The sequence below is a fragment of the Mobula birostris genome, chromosome 6, assembly GCF_030028105.1.
Source record: "Mobula birostris isolate sMobBir1 chromosome 6, sMobBir1.hap1, whole genome shotgun sequence".
Classification (NCBI taxonomy): domain Eukaryota; kingdom Metazoa; phylum Chordata; class Chondrichthyes; order Myliobatiformes; family Myliobatidae; genus Mobula; species Mobula birostris.
In genome coordinates, this window is record NC_092375.1 from 67984463 (window position 1) to 68002778 (window position 18316).

Below are 18316 nucleotides of genomic sequence, written 5' to 3' on the forward strand. Positions count from 1 at the left end.
CTGCTGGAATCCTGATTTAGACTGCTGTCTCTGTGGAGTTTACATGCCTCGCCATGGTGCCCCCATGAACACATGGGTTTCCTCTGTAGGACATATTAAGTACAATCTGGTGCCATTAGCTTTAGTGCTTTTTCCCACATCCTAGAGATGTGTTGGTGGTTAAGTTAATTGGTTATAATATGGGCATTTGAGAAAAAAATGGGTTATAGGAAAATAAGGCTGCCACGGTGACTTAGCAGTTAGCATGATGCTATTATAGCAACAGGCATCAGAGTTCACAGTTCAATCCTGTTGTCCTCTGTAAGGAGTCTGTACATCTTCCCCATGAAATGTGTGGGTTTTCTCGGGATTCTTCGGTTTCCTCCCAGTCCAAAGACATACTGGTTAGGAGATTAATTGATCTTTGCAAGTTGCACTGTGATTAGGTTAGGGTTAAATTGGGGTTTGTCAGGAGTTGCTGGGCAACACAGCTCAAAGGGCCGAGAGGGTCTATTCCATGCTGTATCTCTAAATAAAATAAAGTTAGGTTATATCAAGTAGTAGAGAAGGATCTTGAACAGCTGGGTAAGTACGCCAAGGATCGAGAGATGGATTTTAATTTGGCTAATTGCGAGAAGTTGTATTTTGGGAAAATAAATCAGAATTTCATAGTGACAGTAGGGCCCTGAAAAGTGTTGTAGAACAGAGGGTCCTGGGATTACAAGAATATGGTTCCCTGAAAGTGGCATCACAGGAAGACAGGGTAGTGAAGGAGGCTGTTGGCACACTGGCATTCATAAGTCAGGCCACTAAGTATATAAGTTGGGATGTTATATTGCAACAGTACATGTCTTAAGTGGCACCACATGTGAAATATTGTGTTTAATTTTGGTCACCCTGCTGTAGGGAAGATCTCAATAAGCCGGGAAGAGTGTGGCAAATGTTTATGAAGATGTTGCCATAACTCAAGGAAATAATGAGAGGTTGAGCAGGCAGGGATTTTATTTATTGGAGCGTAGGAGAATGTGAGGTGATCTGATAGAGGTGTATAAAATCATGAGAAGCATTGATATAGTGTATGCATATGATCTTTTTTCAGCATTGGAGAACCAAGAACTAGATATCACAGGTTAAAATGAGAGGAAAGAGATTATAAAGGGACCTGAGGGGAAACTTATCCATGCGGAGGGTAGAGCAGATATGGAACGAGATGCTAGAAAAAGTGGTTGAGGCAGGTGCATTAACAATATTTTAAATGTACTTTTAACAGGTATTTAGATAGGAAAGATTGGAGGGATAGATACCAAATGTGGGCAGATTGGATTGAATACATCGACATCCTAGTCAGCATGGACCGATTGGGTCAAGAGGTCTGTTTCCAAATAGTATGATTCTTTGACTTAAGTGGGGGAACGACATTGGTGGAAACACTCTGACAACACAGACAAGGCAGGCCAAATTACTTTCTTCAACATTGTCAGAAAGTATGAGAACAATAGAATAAATAACATATTAATATAATCCTGATTTTCCTTGTAGATCATACATGTCGGATCAAACATTGACCTTCATCACAAGAAAAACAGAGTCTGCAAGGCAGGCGTTCTATTGAAATTTTACAGACTTTTGGAGAAACTGCAGCTGGAGAACAGCTTTTGTGTTCTTCCTCTGGTTTGCTTTGGAAGCCATCATAAAAGGTTCAGTTAATTGCTCACTGGAATAGGGGGTTGCCATTTGAGAAATGATTAAAAATATTTAATAGACTTAGCTTATAAAGAAATGCCGCAAATTTGTTCTGGTTTGGACAAAAAAGGGGAAGCTTGCTTGTACTAGGAACTTCAAAACTTTAAAATTAAATGTATGATGAATTAATTTTTTTGTTTATTGGTCGAGAAGTTTGCTCCTGATTTGCTTTAAAGAATTCCTTGGGTCTTTTCCATTCTTCAAAACCAGGGGTTGCTAACCTGAGATCTACAGACCCTCAGTTAATAGTAGGGGTCCATGGCATAAAAAAGGTTAGGAACCTCGATATAAACAGACAGATGTAGTCATTGTTTAATACTTGAAAGACTGCACCTCCTATTACATTGTGCTGCCACAACACCACATAACTCCAGAGTGGAACTCAAATAAATACAATTAATTACCTCTTCTCCTTTGGCTCACCCTGCCCAGCCACCAATCTCACATCATGAACTTCTCCAGATAAACCCAATTGCCCCAGGTTATCTGAGACCCTATTCTGTTGGATCAATTTACACTCCCTGATCACCTACTTCCCCCTAATCCTTGAGTGCTCTGATTGGCTCAACTTCCCTAATTGCCATTTTATATATTGTCAACTATTCCACCCTCCAAAAAATATGTATACGTTCCTTTGATTCTGCTTGTCATCAGTGTGCTGTTGAAATTACACATTTAACATAACATGAGAAAACCTTCCTACCTCAGTATGGTTCAGGCCAGCAATCGCAACTGAAGCTCGGACGGTGCTGCTTTCCAATGTGCCGGCAATCTTTCTGCGCTTGTATTCTATTTGTGACATCCGCTGTTGTCCTACAATTGCTAGAGCTTTTTCCCTGGCTTCATTTATCAATGGGATCTTTAGTAATTGATCAAAGGTACAGGCGTTATTACATTTGTAGTATAGAGTAACTTGTGCTGCATTCTTCTTGCCTGCAACAAAAAACATTACGTATACCGTATGAATATCACAACAATGGGAATTAAGAAACCACTGGAAAAGAGATAACCTGAAATTATAGATCAATTGGGAAAGACCGCAAAGAAATGGCAGATGGAACATAATGCAGAGAAATGCAAAATAATACACCATATTTTAGTAAGGTAAACCAGGACAGTAAATGTCAAGTGACCTATCGAAAACCAGAGAGACCAAGGGGAACAAGTACGTCAAAGTTCAATATTTAAAGTATATTATCAAAGTATGAATATAGAGTCATAGAACATTACAGCACAGAAGCAGTCCCATCAGCCCATCTATTCCATGCTAAAATATTATTCTGCCTGGTCCCTTCGACTTGTACCTGAACTCCTCCGAAACTCTCCCTTCCATGTACTTATCCAAATTTTGCTTTTTTGTTGAAATGGAACCCACATCCACTACTTCCACCGGCAACTCACTCCACAGTCTCACCATCCCCTCATGTTCCCAGAAACATTTCACTTTTCATCCTTAACCCATGACCTCTAATTCTAGTCTTAACAAACCCAGTGGAAAAAAACCTGATTGCATTTATCCTATCTATACCCCTCATAACTTTGTACACCTCTATCAATCTATCTGCCTCTACCACACCCTTGGCACATGTTTCACATACCCACCACTATCTATGTAAAAAACTTACTCCTTTACTTTCCTCCAGTCACCTTAAAATTATGCTCTCTTTTATTAGAGATTTCTACTCTGGGAAAAAGTCTTTCTGTCCACTTAATTTATGCCTCTTAACATCTTGTACACTTCTTTCAGATCACCTCTCATCTTCCTTCACTCCAAAGAGAAAAGCCCTACCTCACTCAACCAATCCTCATAAGACATGCTCTCTAATCCAGGCAACTTCCTGGTAAATCTCCTTTATACCCTCCCTAAAGCTAAACACATCCTTCCAATAACGAGATGACCAGAACTGAACACAATATTTCAAGGATGGTCTAACCAGGGTTTTCTAGGGATTTTTAGAGCTGCAACATTACTTCACAGTTCAATCACCAGACTAATGAAGGCCATATACCCTCTTAACAACCCTACCTAATTGTGCATCAATTTTGTGAGATCTATGGATGTGGATCCCAAGATATTTGTTCCTGCACACTACCAAAAATCCTGCCATTAACTCTGTATTCTGTCTTCAAATTCAATGTTCCACAGTGAATCACTTAACATTTTTCCAGGTTGAACTCCATCTGCTACTTCTCAACCCTGCTCTGCATCTTATCAATGTCCCATTGTAACCTACAACAACCTTCTACACTATCCAGAACATCATCAACCTTCGTGTCATCTGCAAATTTATTAACCCAGCCTTCCACTTCTTCATCCAAATCAATTATATATTAAAAAATCACAAAGAGCAGGAGCCTTAGAACAGATATTTTTGGGCCGACTAAGCAACCTAGTGTTTTTGCTATCTCCTAGGGAATTCAGTGAGTGTGCGGCCATCGTCTCCTACTGGTGCAACTTGAATCCACGGTCAGCTGATTAATGTGTTGAGCAAGACTGAAATTGATGAGAACAAGAGCAGATGATGAGATGGTGTTCAGCACCATCTGCCTGCATTTCACTATTTTCCCTCTTTCTGCTGCTGGAGGAAGGTGCGGCTCATGCCTGTGGGACTCTGTTTTGGGGGAACTGTATGGTTTGATGTTTAATACCCCCAGCACTGAATGTGCTCCGTGGTTGTGGACTCATTTTTGGAGGACCCTGCAGTACATGTTCCATGTGTTTCTGGGTACATGTATTTTTTTGTTGTTATTAGTGCGATTTGATTGAGGAACTTTGGCATGGAACTGGCTCTGTGGCTGAGGCCTGCAGTCACATTTGGTATTTGACGTTTTGTTTAAATGGGTTCCATGATTTTGCTTTGTTTCATGGATGCCTGCAGGAGGATGAATCTCAGGGCTGTATACTGTATACATACTTTGATAATAAATGTACTTTGAAATATCTTACCCCTTTGAATAAAGACAAAATAACTCCATTAGAGTTTGCTAACATTTGAGAGTATTAATTGTTAATTATTCAGTGTGTTGTAGAGCTTAAAATGATAACAATTTAGAAAAAACTGAAAATTAATTTACTGTGTATTTATGAAGAAAATTTAGAAAGCTGCAATAGGAAAGAAATTCCTTAATATGTAGCAAAGTCATTTTCTTCAATGGCATATTTATGACAAGATTTCTAGAGTTTAACTAGAAGAAAGCTGGAAAGTTTTTATTTATTGACCTGTACTGCAGTGTAAAGACATACAGTTAACTCATTGCCAAGGATGAAGTAAATACAGATAACTATTCATCTCAATGGCTGCAAGCAAGACAGGATAATTAAGTATTTCATGCACGAAGATTTATTTTGGCCAGCAAGCTCAACAATAATTGTCTCCATGAGCTGCTTTAGGACATAACTAGTTTTCATTCCAAAACAAATTAAGCAAAGCAATTTTTCTGGATAATTACATTAAAAACATTTGGCAAGTGATTTTTAATTTTAATATGCAACTTGTTCTTGCACATGTATAAATGTATAAATCATAACTACAACCACTCTATCTCACAGAATAAATATTTATGTTTAGCCACTATAAGTATAATAGAAGTCCCTGAAGTTAAGTGTATCACATTTTATGTAATAAAGATGGCACTTATGGGGTCTAAAACTAATTCTGGATAGGAGAACAAAGCAGACAGTAATAAATCTATTTTACAGTTTGCCATTTCTCTTTGCATTGTCAGTTTGATTTCATAGCCCATGTGAATTTCTGTCCTTGTTTTCATATCATAATTAGACAGAAATTATTTTCTCTGTTCAACTGAATAGTTTCAAAAAGGTATTAAGATTAACAGCACCTGAAGCAATGCAATGATTCCGTATTGCACTAGAACTAAACACTTCTAGTCCTGTGGAAGGTAATGGTATTCCACCGATTCCTTCGAGACAGTACACAAATTCACCGACCTATATGAAAAAAAATCAGAATACTGTGCATCATTGATAAAAGCTGCTGGGTGAAAAAAAATCAAATAAGTTATATTTCTAGAAATGCATAATAAGTATAAAAAAGGTCTATGATTTGAGTGCAACCTTTTATTAGAAATGACAAGTGTAGAGAAGGCACTGAGAAGCCACCCTAAAGCATGAGAGCCATTTTCTTTATATGCCATTAAATAATGCAAATATGTACCACCCTTCACAAAATGGAACATTCCCTTTGCGGTCAGACAATCATGGAATCAAAACCCACACTAGAGACTTAGCTGAAATTATACTGAACCTTCAATGCAGTGTTGTATTGTCAGAATTCCAATGTTCAGTTGAAATATTAAACAAGGTATCTGTTATGAATTGAAGAAATCAAGACACTATATGAAGATGCAAGAGAAAGTCAAAAATGCCAGAGATTTTCTGGAGCCATTTTGCTCTCAACAAGTGAGAAAGAACAGGGTTGACATTCCATTCGAATAGTCTTACAAGTAGAAACCAGATCCTCAGCTTTGCAATCTAGATTGACATGCTGCTGGATAGTTGCATCCCAGATTAACATGCTGTTGGATTTTCACATTTGAAGAGTGGTTATGCAAGCAGCATGAAGCTTATTGAAATTTTCCTGTCCATAAAGGATGATTTTATCTATAATCATTGGTATAATTATGACTTTCCGGCCCATCAAGCTGCGCCATCCAGCAACCCACCTATATTTAACCCTAGCCTAATCACAGGACAATTTACAATGTCCAATTAACCTACTAACTGGTACATCTTTGGTCTAACCTTTGATGCCAGTATTTCACAATCTTTGCTAGGGAAACTGTAATTGCTGGAACAGTTAATTTCTTTTCATTGCTGATTGTAGAATCCTGATATGTAAATTTACTCACAAAGGGATAGCCTTCAAAAGTATTTGTGAAACTGGATTGCTATTAAAATGTTATGCACATCAATACTTATGACCTTTTACAGATAGACAGTAGAAAGGATCCTAACGTGCTGCCTCACTATACGGCTTGGAAACTGCACTGTGGCACATAGGAAAGCGTTCCAACAGGTAATCAAAATTGCTCAAAGCATCACTGGCACCATCCTACCAGCAATTAAGGACATATAAACAGAAAGGTGCCTGAAATAAGGCCAGCAATGTCATAAAGCATCCTGCCCCTTCTGCTAATAGACTTTTTGTCCCACTTCTATCAGAGAACAGGCTTTGTAGCATCCACGCCAGGGCTACCAGACTCAAAAACAGTTACTTTCCCCATGCAGTAAGGCTAAATAATACCTCAACCCACCAACCCACCAACACTACTTTATCATTTCCTGTTAGTCACTTTATACACATACAATCAATGTATATAAGCTATCTTATGTATTTATAGATTTTTTTATTGTTATGTTCTTTATCTTAGCGTGTTTTTATATGCTGCCTCAGATTCAAAGTAACAATTATTTTGTTCTCCTTTACACTTGTGTACTGGAAATGACATTAAACAATCTTGAATTTATTTCTTATTCTTGTTTTAAGATAAAGCAGTCTAACAACAGGGAATATACTTGACAATTCTGATTTATATTTTCCATTCTCAATTTTTTTTTAAAATTAAATATCACTTGTCATTTGTTGATCTTATCAATTATTTGATATTTAAGCTGGAAAATTAATTAAATAATTTTCTGTGTCACAACTTAATTTCAGAACCTAAGTAGGGAGAGTTTCACTCGGTTAGATTACTGGCATGCTGTCAGTATAAGAATGACTACAGTACAAAATAAGTGCTGAAGGTCAGCATGTTTTCACCGATACTGTCACCACATTTTCCTCCAGTTCTAACCACCCTACCTCATACCGATTAGCACAGTTCCATTAGGCCTAATGTATTTGACATTCACCACAGTTGTCATTGAATAAAAAAAATTGTAATTTCATATGAAAGAAAATAAATTGAAAGACTGAGCAAAGAGCAGGAAAAGTGGGAAAACAAGATTGCTCTACTTGGAGCCTACAGTGATTCAATCTTCTTTGTCATGTCAAAACAATTCTATAATTCTATGTTCTTTCTCTCCTTCCCATACCCCAGCCTCAACCATGAGCTGATTTGTACTGCCTTTAATGATTATAGGGGACTAAGTCTATGGTTCCTATCACCACTCTGGCTGTCAGCAGGGGTAATTGTCAATAACAGTCTGCAACGGGTTACTTAAATAAGTCCTTGCCATTTAGATCAGCACATCTTCATATTCCCACCTTGCTGTTTTCCTACATTTCTATAAACATTAGTACAATGTGTTTTAATTGTTTGCATTTATTAGATTTGGAAGAAAATTGTAGCAAATGAAACAATGCACAAGGAACGCAAAATATTCCATTCCAATAGTCTTGATATTTTCCCACAAGAATAACAACTGTTGCAGGACAAGCTGGAGTTCCCAGCATTAGCCAAGAAGCTAAAGTAAAATTTAAAGAAACAAGCGAAGGCAACTGATGGAGGTAAAAATCAAGCTGTATGTAAAAGATGACTGTTTACAAAAGAAAATACAAATGGCTGCAAAGAACCATGAAAAGGAATTAAAGCAATTATAAACATCTAAAAAATTTTTTAAAAGTTCCTTCAAAAAAGAGAGGTGGTGAAGGCAAGAGAGATCCCAAAATGCATAAATTTCTGTGAGCTTGTTAGTGAAATTAACTAAGAACTTGTAAAAACATCAAAACAATTAAGACTTCATCTTTTGCAGTTATATTCTACCCTTGTAATCAATGGAGATGGTACCCAATCCTGGGCCAATGCCTGGATTCCTTGAGGTAAGAAGAGTGACGAACTGCCTCAACAATCCACTTTCATGTCAAGGTACAGTTGATAACCAGAACATCATCTTCCAATTTTCAACTTAAATAAATCAAAATAAACTATTTTAATTCAAAACTCAGTTATTAAGAAATGAATTTAAAAATCATTTAAATATACCTGCTCATTGACAAAGTAAATAGTGCAGTGGGATTTCCCTGTGCGAAAGGGAAGATAAATAACTTCCATATCTGAGGAACCACGTGCTTCCAAATGCAATGATTCCACTTTAGTGAAGAACTCTGGCACCCAATTATCCAGTAAAGCTGTAAGCAAAAGGATAATTAGAAACAATCATTGCAATTAATCAAGACAGAATTTAAGAAGGATGAGATGTTTAGAACTCTGTTTAAATTTCATATTTATACAATATATGTTACAACAATTTAATGTACTAAATCTCACAGTTTAAAAATAAATCAGAATCAGATTAATTATCATTGATATATGTCAAGAAATTTGTTGTTTAGTGGCGGTAGTACAGTCTGAAGCATAAAATTACAATGTTACAAAAAAGGATAGATAGTAGATACTTTATTGATCCCAAAGAAAATTGCAGTATCCAGCAGCATTACAAGTGCACAGATATACAAGTATTAGAAGAGAAACAAGAAAGAATAAAAAATAAGTTACCTCAAACAGTCTAGCAGGAGGGGGCCATCACTTCCCCAGCTATAGGTTGACTCATTATACAGCCTAATGACCGAGGGCGAGAATGACCTCATATAGCACTCTTTGGAGCAGCGCAGTTGTCTTACTCTATTACTACAAGTGCTCCTCTGTTCAGCCAAGGTGGCTTGCAGAGGTTCAGAAACATTGTCCTGAATTGCCAGGATTTTCCATAGGGTCCTTTGTTCTACCACAGCCTCCAGTGTGTCCAGTTTGACTCCAATATCAGAGCCAGCCTTTCTAATCAGTTTATTGATGCTGTTGGCATCACCCATGTTTATGCCTTTGCCCCAGCACACCACTGCATAGAAGTTGGTACGGGTGACAACAGACTGGTAGAACATGTGAAGGAGAGACCTGTATACTCCAAAGGACCTCAGTTTCCTCAGAAAGTAGAGGTGACTCTAGCCCTTCTTGTACACAGCCTCTGTGTTGGTGTTCCATTTGTCTGTCATCCAGGTACACCCCTCAGGTACTTGAAGGTCCTCACCGCATCCACATCCTCACCATCAATAGCAACAGGGAGCAATGCAGGCTTAGTCTTCCTAAAGTCCATCACCATCTCCTTTGTCTTACCAATGTTGAGCTGCAGATGATTCAACTTGCACCATTTGACCACATCCTCCACCAGGGCCCTGTATTCATCCTCCCGTCCTCCATTTATACACCTAACTATTGCTGAGACATCCAGAGAATTTCTGTAGATGACATGACCCAGTGTTGTACCTGAAGTCCAAGGTATACAGGGTACACAGGAAGAAAGCCAATACAGTCCCCTGTGGGGCCCTAGTGCTGCTTATGTCCATATCTGACACACAGCTCTGAAGCTGCACAAACTGGGGTCTGCCAGCCAGGTAGTCCATTATCTAGAATACTTAATATTAATAGCTTAATATTCCAGGGTTCCGATGCTTCAGATGTGATCGAGGCAGAGGAATGAAAGGTGGGGGAGTAGCATTGCTTGTTAGGGAAAATATTACAGCAGTGCTCAGGCAGGACAGATTAGAGGGCTTGTCTACTGGTCCTTATGGGTGGAGCTGAGAAACAGGAAAGGTATGGCCACATTAGTGGGATTGTATTACAGACCACCCAATAGTCAACGAGACTTGGAAGAGCAAATCTGCAGAGAGATAGCAGGCAACTGCAGGAAACATAAAGTTGTGGTGGTAGGGGATTTTAATTTTCTATACATTGATTGGGACTCCCATACTGTTAGGGGTCTAGATGGTTTAGAGTTTGTAAAATGTGTTCAGGAAAGTTTTCTAAATCAGTATATAGAGGGACCAACTAGAGGGGATGCAATATTGGATCTCCTGTTAGGAAACGAATTAGGGCAAGTGACGGAAGTCTGTGTAGGGGAGCACTTTGGTTCCAGTGATCATAACACCATTAGTTTCAATTTGATCATGGACAAGGATAGATCTGGTCCTAGGGTTGAGGTTCTGATCTGGAAGAAGGCCAAATTTGAAGAAATGAGAAAGGATCTAAAAAGCGTGGATTGGGACAGGTTGTTCTCTGGCAAAGATGTGATTGGTAGGTGGGAAGCCTTCAAAGGGGAAATTTTGAGAGTGCAGAGTTTGTATGTTCCTGTCAGGATTAAAGGCAAATTGAATAGGAATAAGGAACCTTGGTTCTCAAGGGATATTGCAACTCTGATAAAGAAGAAGAGGGAGTTGTATGAAATGTATAGGAAACAGGGGGTAAATCAGGTGCTTGAGGAGTATAAGAAGTGCAAGAAAATACTTAAGAAAGAAATCAGGAGGGCAAAAAGAAGACATGAGGTTGCCTTGGCAGTCAAAGTGAAGGATAATCCAAAGAGCTTTTACAAGTATATTAAGAGCAAAAGGATTGTAAGGGATAAAATTGGTCCTCTTGAAGATCAGAATGGTCGGCTTTGTGCGGAACCAAAGGAAATGGGGGAGATCTTAAATATGTTTTTTGCGTCTGTATTTACTGAGGAAGCTGGCATGAAATCTATGGAATTGAGGGAATCAAGTAGTGAGACCATGGGAACTGTACAGATTGAAAAGGAGGAGGTGCTTGCTGTCTTGAGGAAAATTAAAGTGGATAAATCCCCGGGACCTGACAGAGTGTTCCCTCGGACCTTGAAGGAGACTAGTGTTGAAATTGCGGGGGCCCTGGCAGAAATATTTAAAATGTCGCTGTCTACGGGTGAAGTGCCGGAGGATTGGAGAGTGGCTCATGTTGTTCCGTTGTTTAAAAAAGGATCGAAAAGTAATCCGGGAAATTATAGGCCGGTGAGTTTGACATCAGTAGTAGGTAAGTTATTGGAGGGAGTACTAAGAGACAGAATTTACAAGCATTTGGATAGACAGGGGCTTATTAGGGAGAGTCAACATGGCTTTGTGCGTGGTAGGTCATGTTTGATCAATCTGTTGGAGTTTTTTGAGGAGGTTACCAGGAAAGTGGATGAAGGGAAGGCAGTGGATATTGTCTACATGGACTTCAGTAAGGCCTTTGACAAGGTCCCGCATGGGAGGTTTGTTAGGAAAATTCAGTCGCTAGGTATACATGGAGAGGTGGTAAATTGGATTAGACATTGGCTCGATGGAAGAAGCCAGAGAGTGGTGGTAGAGAATTGCTTCTCTGAGTGGAGGCCTGTGACTAGTGGTGTGCCACAGGGATCAGTGCTGGGTCCATTGTTATTTGTCATCTACATCAATGATCTGGATGATAATGTGGTAAATTGGATCAGCAAGTTTGCTGATGATACAAAGATTGGAGGTGTAGTAGACACTGAGGAAGGTTTTCAGAGCCTGCAGAGGGACTTGGACCAGCTGGAAAAATGGGCTGAAAAATGGCAGATGGAGTTTAATACTGACAAGTGTGAGGTATTGCATGTTGGAAGGACAAACCAATGTAGAACGTACAGGGTTAATGGTAAGGCACTGAGGAGTGCAGTGGAACAGAGGGATCTGGGAATACAGATACAAAATTCCCTAAAAGTGTCGTCACAGGTAGATAGGGCCGTAAAGAGAGCTTTTGGTACATTGGCTTTTATTAATCGAGGTATTGAGTATAAGAGCTGGAATGTTATGATGAGGTTGTATAAGGCATTGGTGAGGCCAAATCTGGAGTATTGTGTTCAGTTTTGGTCACCAACTTACAGGAAGGATATAAATAAGGTTGAAAGAGTGCAGAGAAGGTTTACAAGGATGTTGCCGGGACTTGAGAAACTCAGTTACAGAGAAAGGTTGAATAGGTTAGGACTTTATTCCCTGGAGCGTAGAAGAATGAGGGGAGATTTGATAGAGGTATATAAAATTATGATGGGTATAGATAGAGTGAATGCAAGCAGGCTTTTTCCACTGAGGCAAGGGGAGAAAAAAACCAGAGGACATGGGTTAAGGGTGAGGGGGGAAAAGTTTAAAGGGAACATTAGGGGGGGCTTCTTCACACAGAGAGTGGTGGGAGTATGGAATGAGCTGCCAGACGAGGTGGTAAATGCGGGTTCTTTTTTAATATTTAAGAATAAATTGGACAGATACATGGATGGGAGGTGTATGGAGGGATATGGTCCGTGTGCAGGTCAGTGGGACTAGGCAGAAAATGGTTCGGCACAGCCGAGAAGAGCCAAGGGGCCTGTTTCTGTGCTGTAGTTTTTATGGTTTCTATGGTTAATACAATGGAAGTGCCAACCTGTGTTGAACAGAGCTTTACCCCAGCATTGAGAGCAGCATGTTAGTGAGGGCACTTGAAAAATCAAAAAACATGATCCTCGGACTGCTGCCCTGCTTATCCAAATGGGGGTAGGCTCTGTTCAGCAGATAGATGACAGCATTGTCGACTCCAATGGCCTCCTGGTAGACAAACTGCAGGGGATCAAGGACTGATCTTGACCATGTGTCAGAGGTGGGCCAGGACCTTCATGATGTGTGAGGTCAGGGCCATTGGACAGTAGTCATTCAAGACTTCCTGTTGGCCCTTCTTCGGTACTGGGACCACACATGATGTTTTCCACATAGTCTGGACCCTTTCCAGGCCTAGGCTCAGATTAAACATGCATTGGATAACTCCACACAGCTGCTCAAGACAAAAATGATGAAAAATGAGAGAGTATTTATGGATTCATGACTATTCAAATATTTGATAGAGGGGAAGAAGCTGTTCTTAAAATGCAGTGTATGCATCTTCAGACTCCTGTACTTCCTCCCTGATCGAAGAGGGCATGCTCCAGATGGTTAGGGTCTTTAATGATGGATGCTGACTTATTGAGGCACTGCCTCTTCAAGATGCCCTCGATGACAGGAAGGGTGTTACCTGTGATGAAACTGATTGAGTCTACAACCCTTTGCAGCCTCTTGAAATCCTATGTACTGGAGGCTTGATACCAGGCTGTGATGCAGCCAGTCAAAATGCTCTCCACCATATACTGTATCTATTGGAATCTGCAAAAGGTTTTTAGTTACATACCTAATTTCTTCAAACTCTGAATGAAGTAAGAGTCACTGGCATGTCTTCTTTGTGACTGCAGCAACACGTAGTGGCAGGGATAGATCCTCTGAGATATTGACACTCAAGGAACTTGAAGCTGCTCACCGTCTTTACTCCTGATGAAGGGTCTCGGCCTGAAACATCGACTGTACCTCTTCCTAGAGATGCTGCCTGGCCTGCTGCATTCACCAGCAACTTTTATATGTGTTGCACCCTTTTTACTGTTGACTCTTTAATGCAGACTGGTGTGTATTTTCCTGACTTCCCCTTCCTAAAATCTACAATTAATTCCTTGATCTTTCTGATGTTGAGTGCAAAGTTGTTGCTGCAACAGCAAACCTATCTCACTTCTGTTTGTCTTCTTGTCATCTGAGATTCTCCCAACAGTGCTGTTATTAAAAAATTTATAGATGGCATTTCAGCTGTCGCTAGCCACACAGATATGCGTGTAGAGAGAATAGGGCAGCGAGCAAAGAATGCAACCTTGAGTTGCACCTGGATTGATTGTTAGTGAGAAGGACATGTTATTACCAATATGCACTAACTGTGATCTCCCGATAAGGAAGATGAGGATCAGAAGGTGTTACAGAGTTTTAGATTTTGTAGCTCGTTGATTAATAATGTGACAAGGTTCCACACGGTAGGCTTATTCAGAAAGTCAGAAGGCATGGGATCCAGGGAAGTTTGGCCAGGTGGATTCAGAATTGGCTTGCCTGCAGAAAGCAGAGGGGCATGATGGAAGAAGTACATTCGGATTGGAGGACTGTAACTAGTGTTGTCCCACAAGGATCGGTTCTAGGACCTCTACTTTTCGTGATTTTTATTAACGTCCTGGATGTTGGGGTAGAAGGGTGGGTTTGCAAGTTTGCAGTTGACACAAAGGTTGGTGGTGTTGTGGATAGTGTAGAAGATTATCAAAGATTGCAGAGAGACATTGATAGGATGCAGAAGTGGACTGAGAAGTGGCAGATGGAGTTCAACCAAGAGAAGTATGAGGTGGTACACTTTGGAAGGATAAACTCCAAGGCAGAGTACAAAGTAAATGGCAGGATACTTGGTAGTGTGGAGGAGCAGAGGGATCTGGGGGTACATGTCCACAGATCCCTGAAAGTTGTCTCACAGGTAGATAGGGTAGTTAAGAAAGCTTATGGAGTGTTGGCTTTCATAAGTGGAGGGATAGAGTTTAAGAGTCGCGAGGTAATGATGCAGCTCTATAAAACTCTGGTTAGGCCACACTTGGAGTACTGTGTCCAGTTCTGGTTGCCTCACTATAGGAAGGATATGGAAGCACTGGAAAGGGTACAGAGGAGATTTACCAGGATGCTGCCTGGTTTAGAGAGTATGCATTATGATCAGAGATTAAGGGAGCTATGGCTTTACTCTTTGGAGAGAAGGAGGATGAGAGGAGACATGATAGAGGAGACATGAAGAGGAATAGATAGAGTGGACAGCCAACGCCTCTTCCCCAGGGCACCACTGCTCAATACATGGCTTTAAGGTAAGGGGTGGGAAGTTCAAGGGGGATATTAGAGGAAGGTTTTTTACTCAGAGAGTGGTTGGTGCATGGAATGTACTGCCTGAGTCAGTGGTGGAGGCAGATACACTAGTGAAATTTAAGAGACTACTAGACTGGTATATGGAGGAATTTAAGGTGGAGGGTTATATGAGAGGCGGGGGTTATATGGGAGGCAGGGTTTAAGGGCCGGCACAACATTGTGGGCCGAAGGGCCTGTACTGTGCTGTACTATTCTAGATTCTATGTTCTACGTTCTAATAATGATGTTGAATACTGAGTTATAATTGATAAACAGCAGCCTGTTGTATGCTTTCCTGTTGTCTCGGTGCTCCAAAGCTGAGTGGAGAGCCAATGAGATTTCTTCTGCTGTAGACCTGTTACGGTGGCAGGCAAACTACAGTAGGTTCAGGTCCTTGCTCAGGCAGCTCACCCTGCTCTTGAAACAGGTGGAAACCTCAGCAGTGAGAGGTTGAAGATCTCTATGAGCACTCTAGATGGTTGCAACAGATTTTCAGTACAACCGGAACCTGACAGTTTGCAAGGTTTTACCCTCTTGAAAGATGTTCTGATAGGGGGCCTCTGAGACAGAGATCAGAGTCACCAGATACTGTGAGGAATCATATAGACTTAATGTTATTTCTCCTTTCAAATAATGCATAAAAGGTATTGAGTTCGTTGGGGAAGCTCATTGAGCACATTACTGTTATTTATGGTGTTAGGTTTTGCCTTATGGGAAGAACTGGCATACAAACCCTGCCACAGCTGTCATGCATCCAGCCGTGCCTCTAACTTGACATGGAATTTGTTTTTATGCTTCAAAATGGCCTTCTGTAGGTCATAAATGGACTCCTTATAGAGATCTGGATTGCAGGTCTTGAACTCTACAGATCTAGCCCTCAGCAGACTTTGAATCTCTTGATTCACCTGCAGCTTCTGGCTGGGGAAGACTCAGTATATTCTTGAAAGCGCAGTCATCCATGTAGATCTTAAAGTTGGCGATTAATTCAGTTGTGAAATATGAATCCTTGAATATGGTCCAGTCCGCTAATTCAAAGTAGTCCTGTAAATCCAGAGCTTCAAGATCCACAACAATGGTGTTGCGTCCTCAGTCTCTACTTATATGCCGGGAGTAGGAGTACAGCCAGGTGATCAGACTTGCCAAAATGTGCATGTCGAATGGCAGGGTAACATTATTGATAATGGTATAATAGTGATCAGGTATGTTAGTTCCTCTGGTCCCAGAGTGACATGTGGTGGTAGTTTGTCAGTGATTTCTGTCAGTAATGTATCCTGGTTAAAATTTCTCACAATGATAAGGAAGGCATCAGGGTGCACTGTCACATCACTGTTGATCATGGCACTCAAGTTCCTCCATTGCTAGCTTCACACCTGCCAGCGGTGGAATGCACACTAATAACAGGATGACCACAAAGAACTCCTTCAGAAGAGAGAACATACATCACTTGATTACCAGACGTCCCATGTCACGTGAGCAGGATTGTGCATCACAATGAATTAATCATGAAACAAACACCACCTATTCTGTGTTTATGTCATATTGCTGTCTGGTCCAAGTGATGAAACCCTCGGGCTGGAGTGTCGAGTCCAGAGTGCTAGGGGTGACCCATGCCTCTGCGAAGCGACTTAACAATGCAATGTAAACAAAAGTCTGGCATATTGATGTATGAACAAAATTACAGATAGGTAATCATAATTTGACCGGATATTTAAGCTAATATAGATGTACACTCAGTGTCCACTTTATTATGTATACCTGCACACCTGCTTGTTAGTGAAATATCTAATCAGCCAATCATATGGCAGCAATTCAATGCATAAAAGCATGCATACATGGTCAAAAGGTTAGGTTCTTGTTCTGACCAAATATCAGAATGGGGAAGAAATGTGAACTAAGTGACTTTGGTGCCAGATGGTATTTGAAAATGAAAAACAAGAGGTAGAAATACTTCTTCAAAACTGTTAAGAGATGTTTGTAATTATATATAATGACCCAAGCTGACTGATCTACTTCCAATGAAAACACATGGTAAAGCAAATTTTAAACATTCTATTATGTGAACTACCTTAAAGCCAACTCATATCTCCTAAAACAATGGTTTTCATGAAAAGATGTTTGCGTTGTCACTACATACCTGTTGTTCTAAGCAATGTAAAACACCAGCTCAAATTTGAACTTAAGCAAAATTGCACTGTCAACCTGAAGTAAATCTTCTAATGTTTTAGCAGAACTACCAACCAATTTGAACTTAATGAATCTCATTAAACTTGAATTGCTTCACTTAAACTGAAATGAAGACTTTGCCTGATCTTGTTAGATATATGGATCAATTATCATGTAGCAGAGTGAAACGTTAACCACACAAGGTTAACTCAAACTGCAGACAAGTAATTTTTCATTGCTATATCATTTTTTTTGTGATACAATGATTAATCCAATGTTACATTGAGTGGAATCAATTCAGAACAATACAATAAAGTCATGTCTCTCTTACATCGTACCCAATAATGAAATTGTCAAATAAGAAAATCTATTATTATCAAGCGTTCCTTATAATATGGTTTTATCCTGCAAAGAACTTACTGTCTTTTAGATTCACACTTTGATTGTCCATTCCACTTTCAAAATCATTATCTTTTCCATTTTCAAATTCAGCAGCTGAATCACTATAAAACAGAAGACAGTTACTTATATGCACTGAAGTAAATAAATTAATAATAAATGCAACCTTTTTAAAAAAAACAGCATACCAGTGAGAACAGCAGCCAAAGTCAACCTGTGCAGCAGCTTTGAGTGTCCTATTGACTTGGACCCCAAGATCCCTCTGATTCTCCACACTGCCAAGAGTTTTACCCTTAGCAGAAAACAGCTGAGGTCCATGAATGATGTCAGGGCTAAGTTTTTTACGCAGAAAGTGATGAGTGCATGGAACGGGCTGCCGGCGACGGTGGTGGAGGTGGTTTCATAAGGCCTTTTAAGAGACTCTTGGATAGGTGCATGGAGCTTAGAAATTAGAGGACTATGGGTAACCCTAGGTAATTTCTAAAGTAAGTACATGCTTGGCATAGCATTGTGGGCTGAAGGGCCTGTATTGTGCTGTAGGCTTTCTA

The 18316-nt window shown here is 40.0% G+C and overlaps 1 protein-coding gene across 1 annotated transcript in view; it reads right to left on the reverse strand.

Moving 5' to 3' along the window:
* Positions 1-18316, reverse strand: part of LOC140199082 (cilia- and flagella-associated protein 47-like) — a 697686-nt gene that overhangs the window by 341688 nt on the left and 337682 nt on the right. The window contains exons 41-44 of the mRNA XM_072260570.1: positions 17790-17872; positions 8668-8813; positions 5563-5671; positions 2426-2655 (exon numbers count right to left, since the gene is read on the reverse strand). Coding sequence (XP_072116671.1) covers positions 2426-2655; positions 5563-5671; positions 8668-8813; positions 17790-17872 — 568 coding nt within the window. The remainder of the gene's footprint in view (positions 1-2425; positions 2656-5562; positions 5672-8667; positions 8814-17789; positions 17873-18316) is intronic.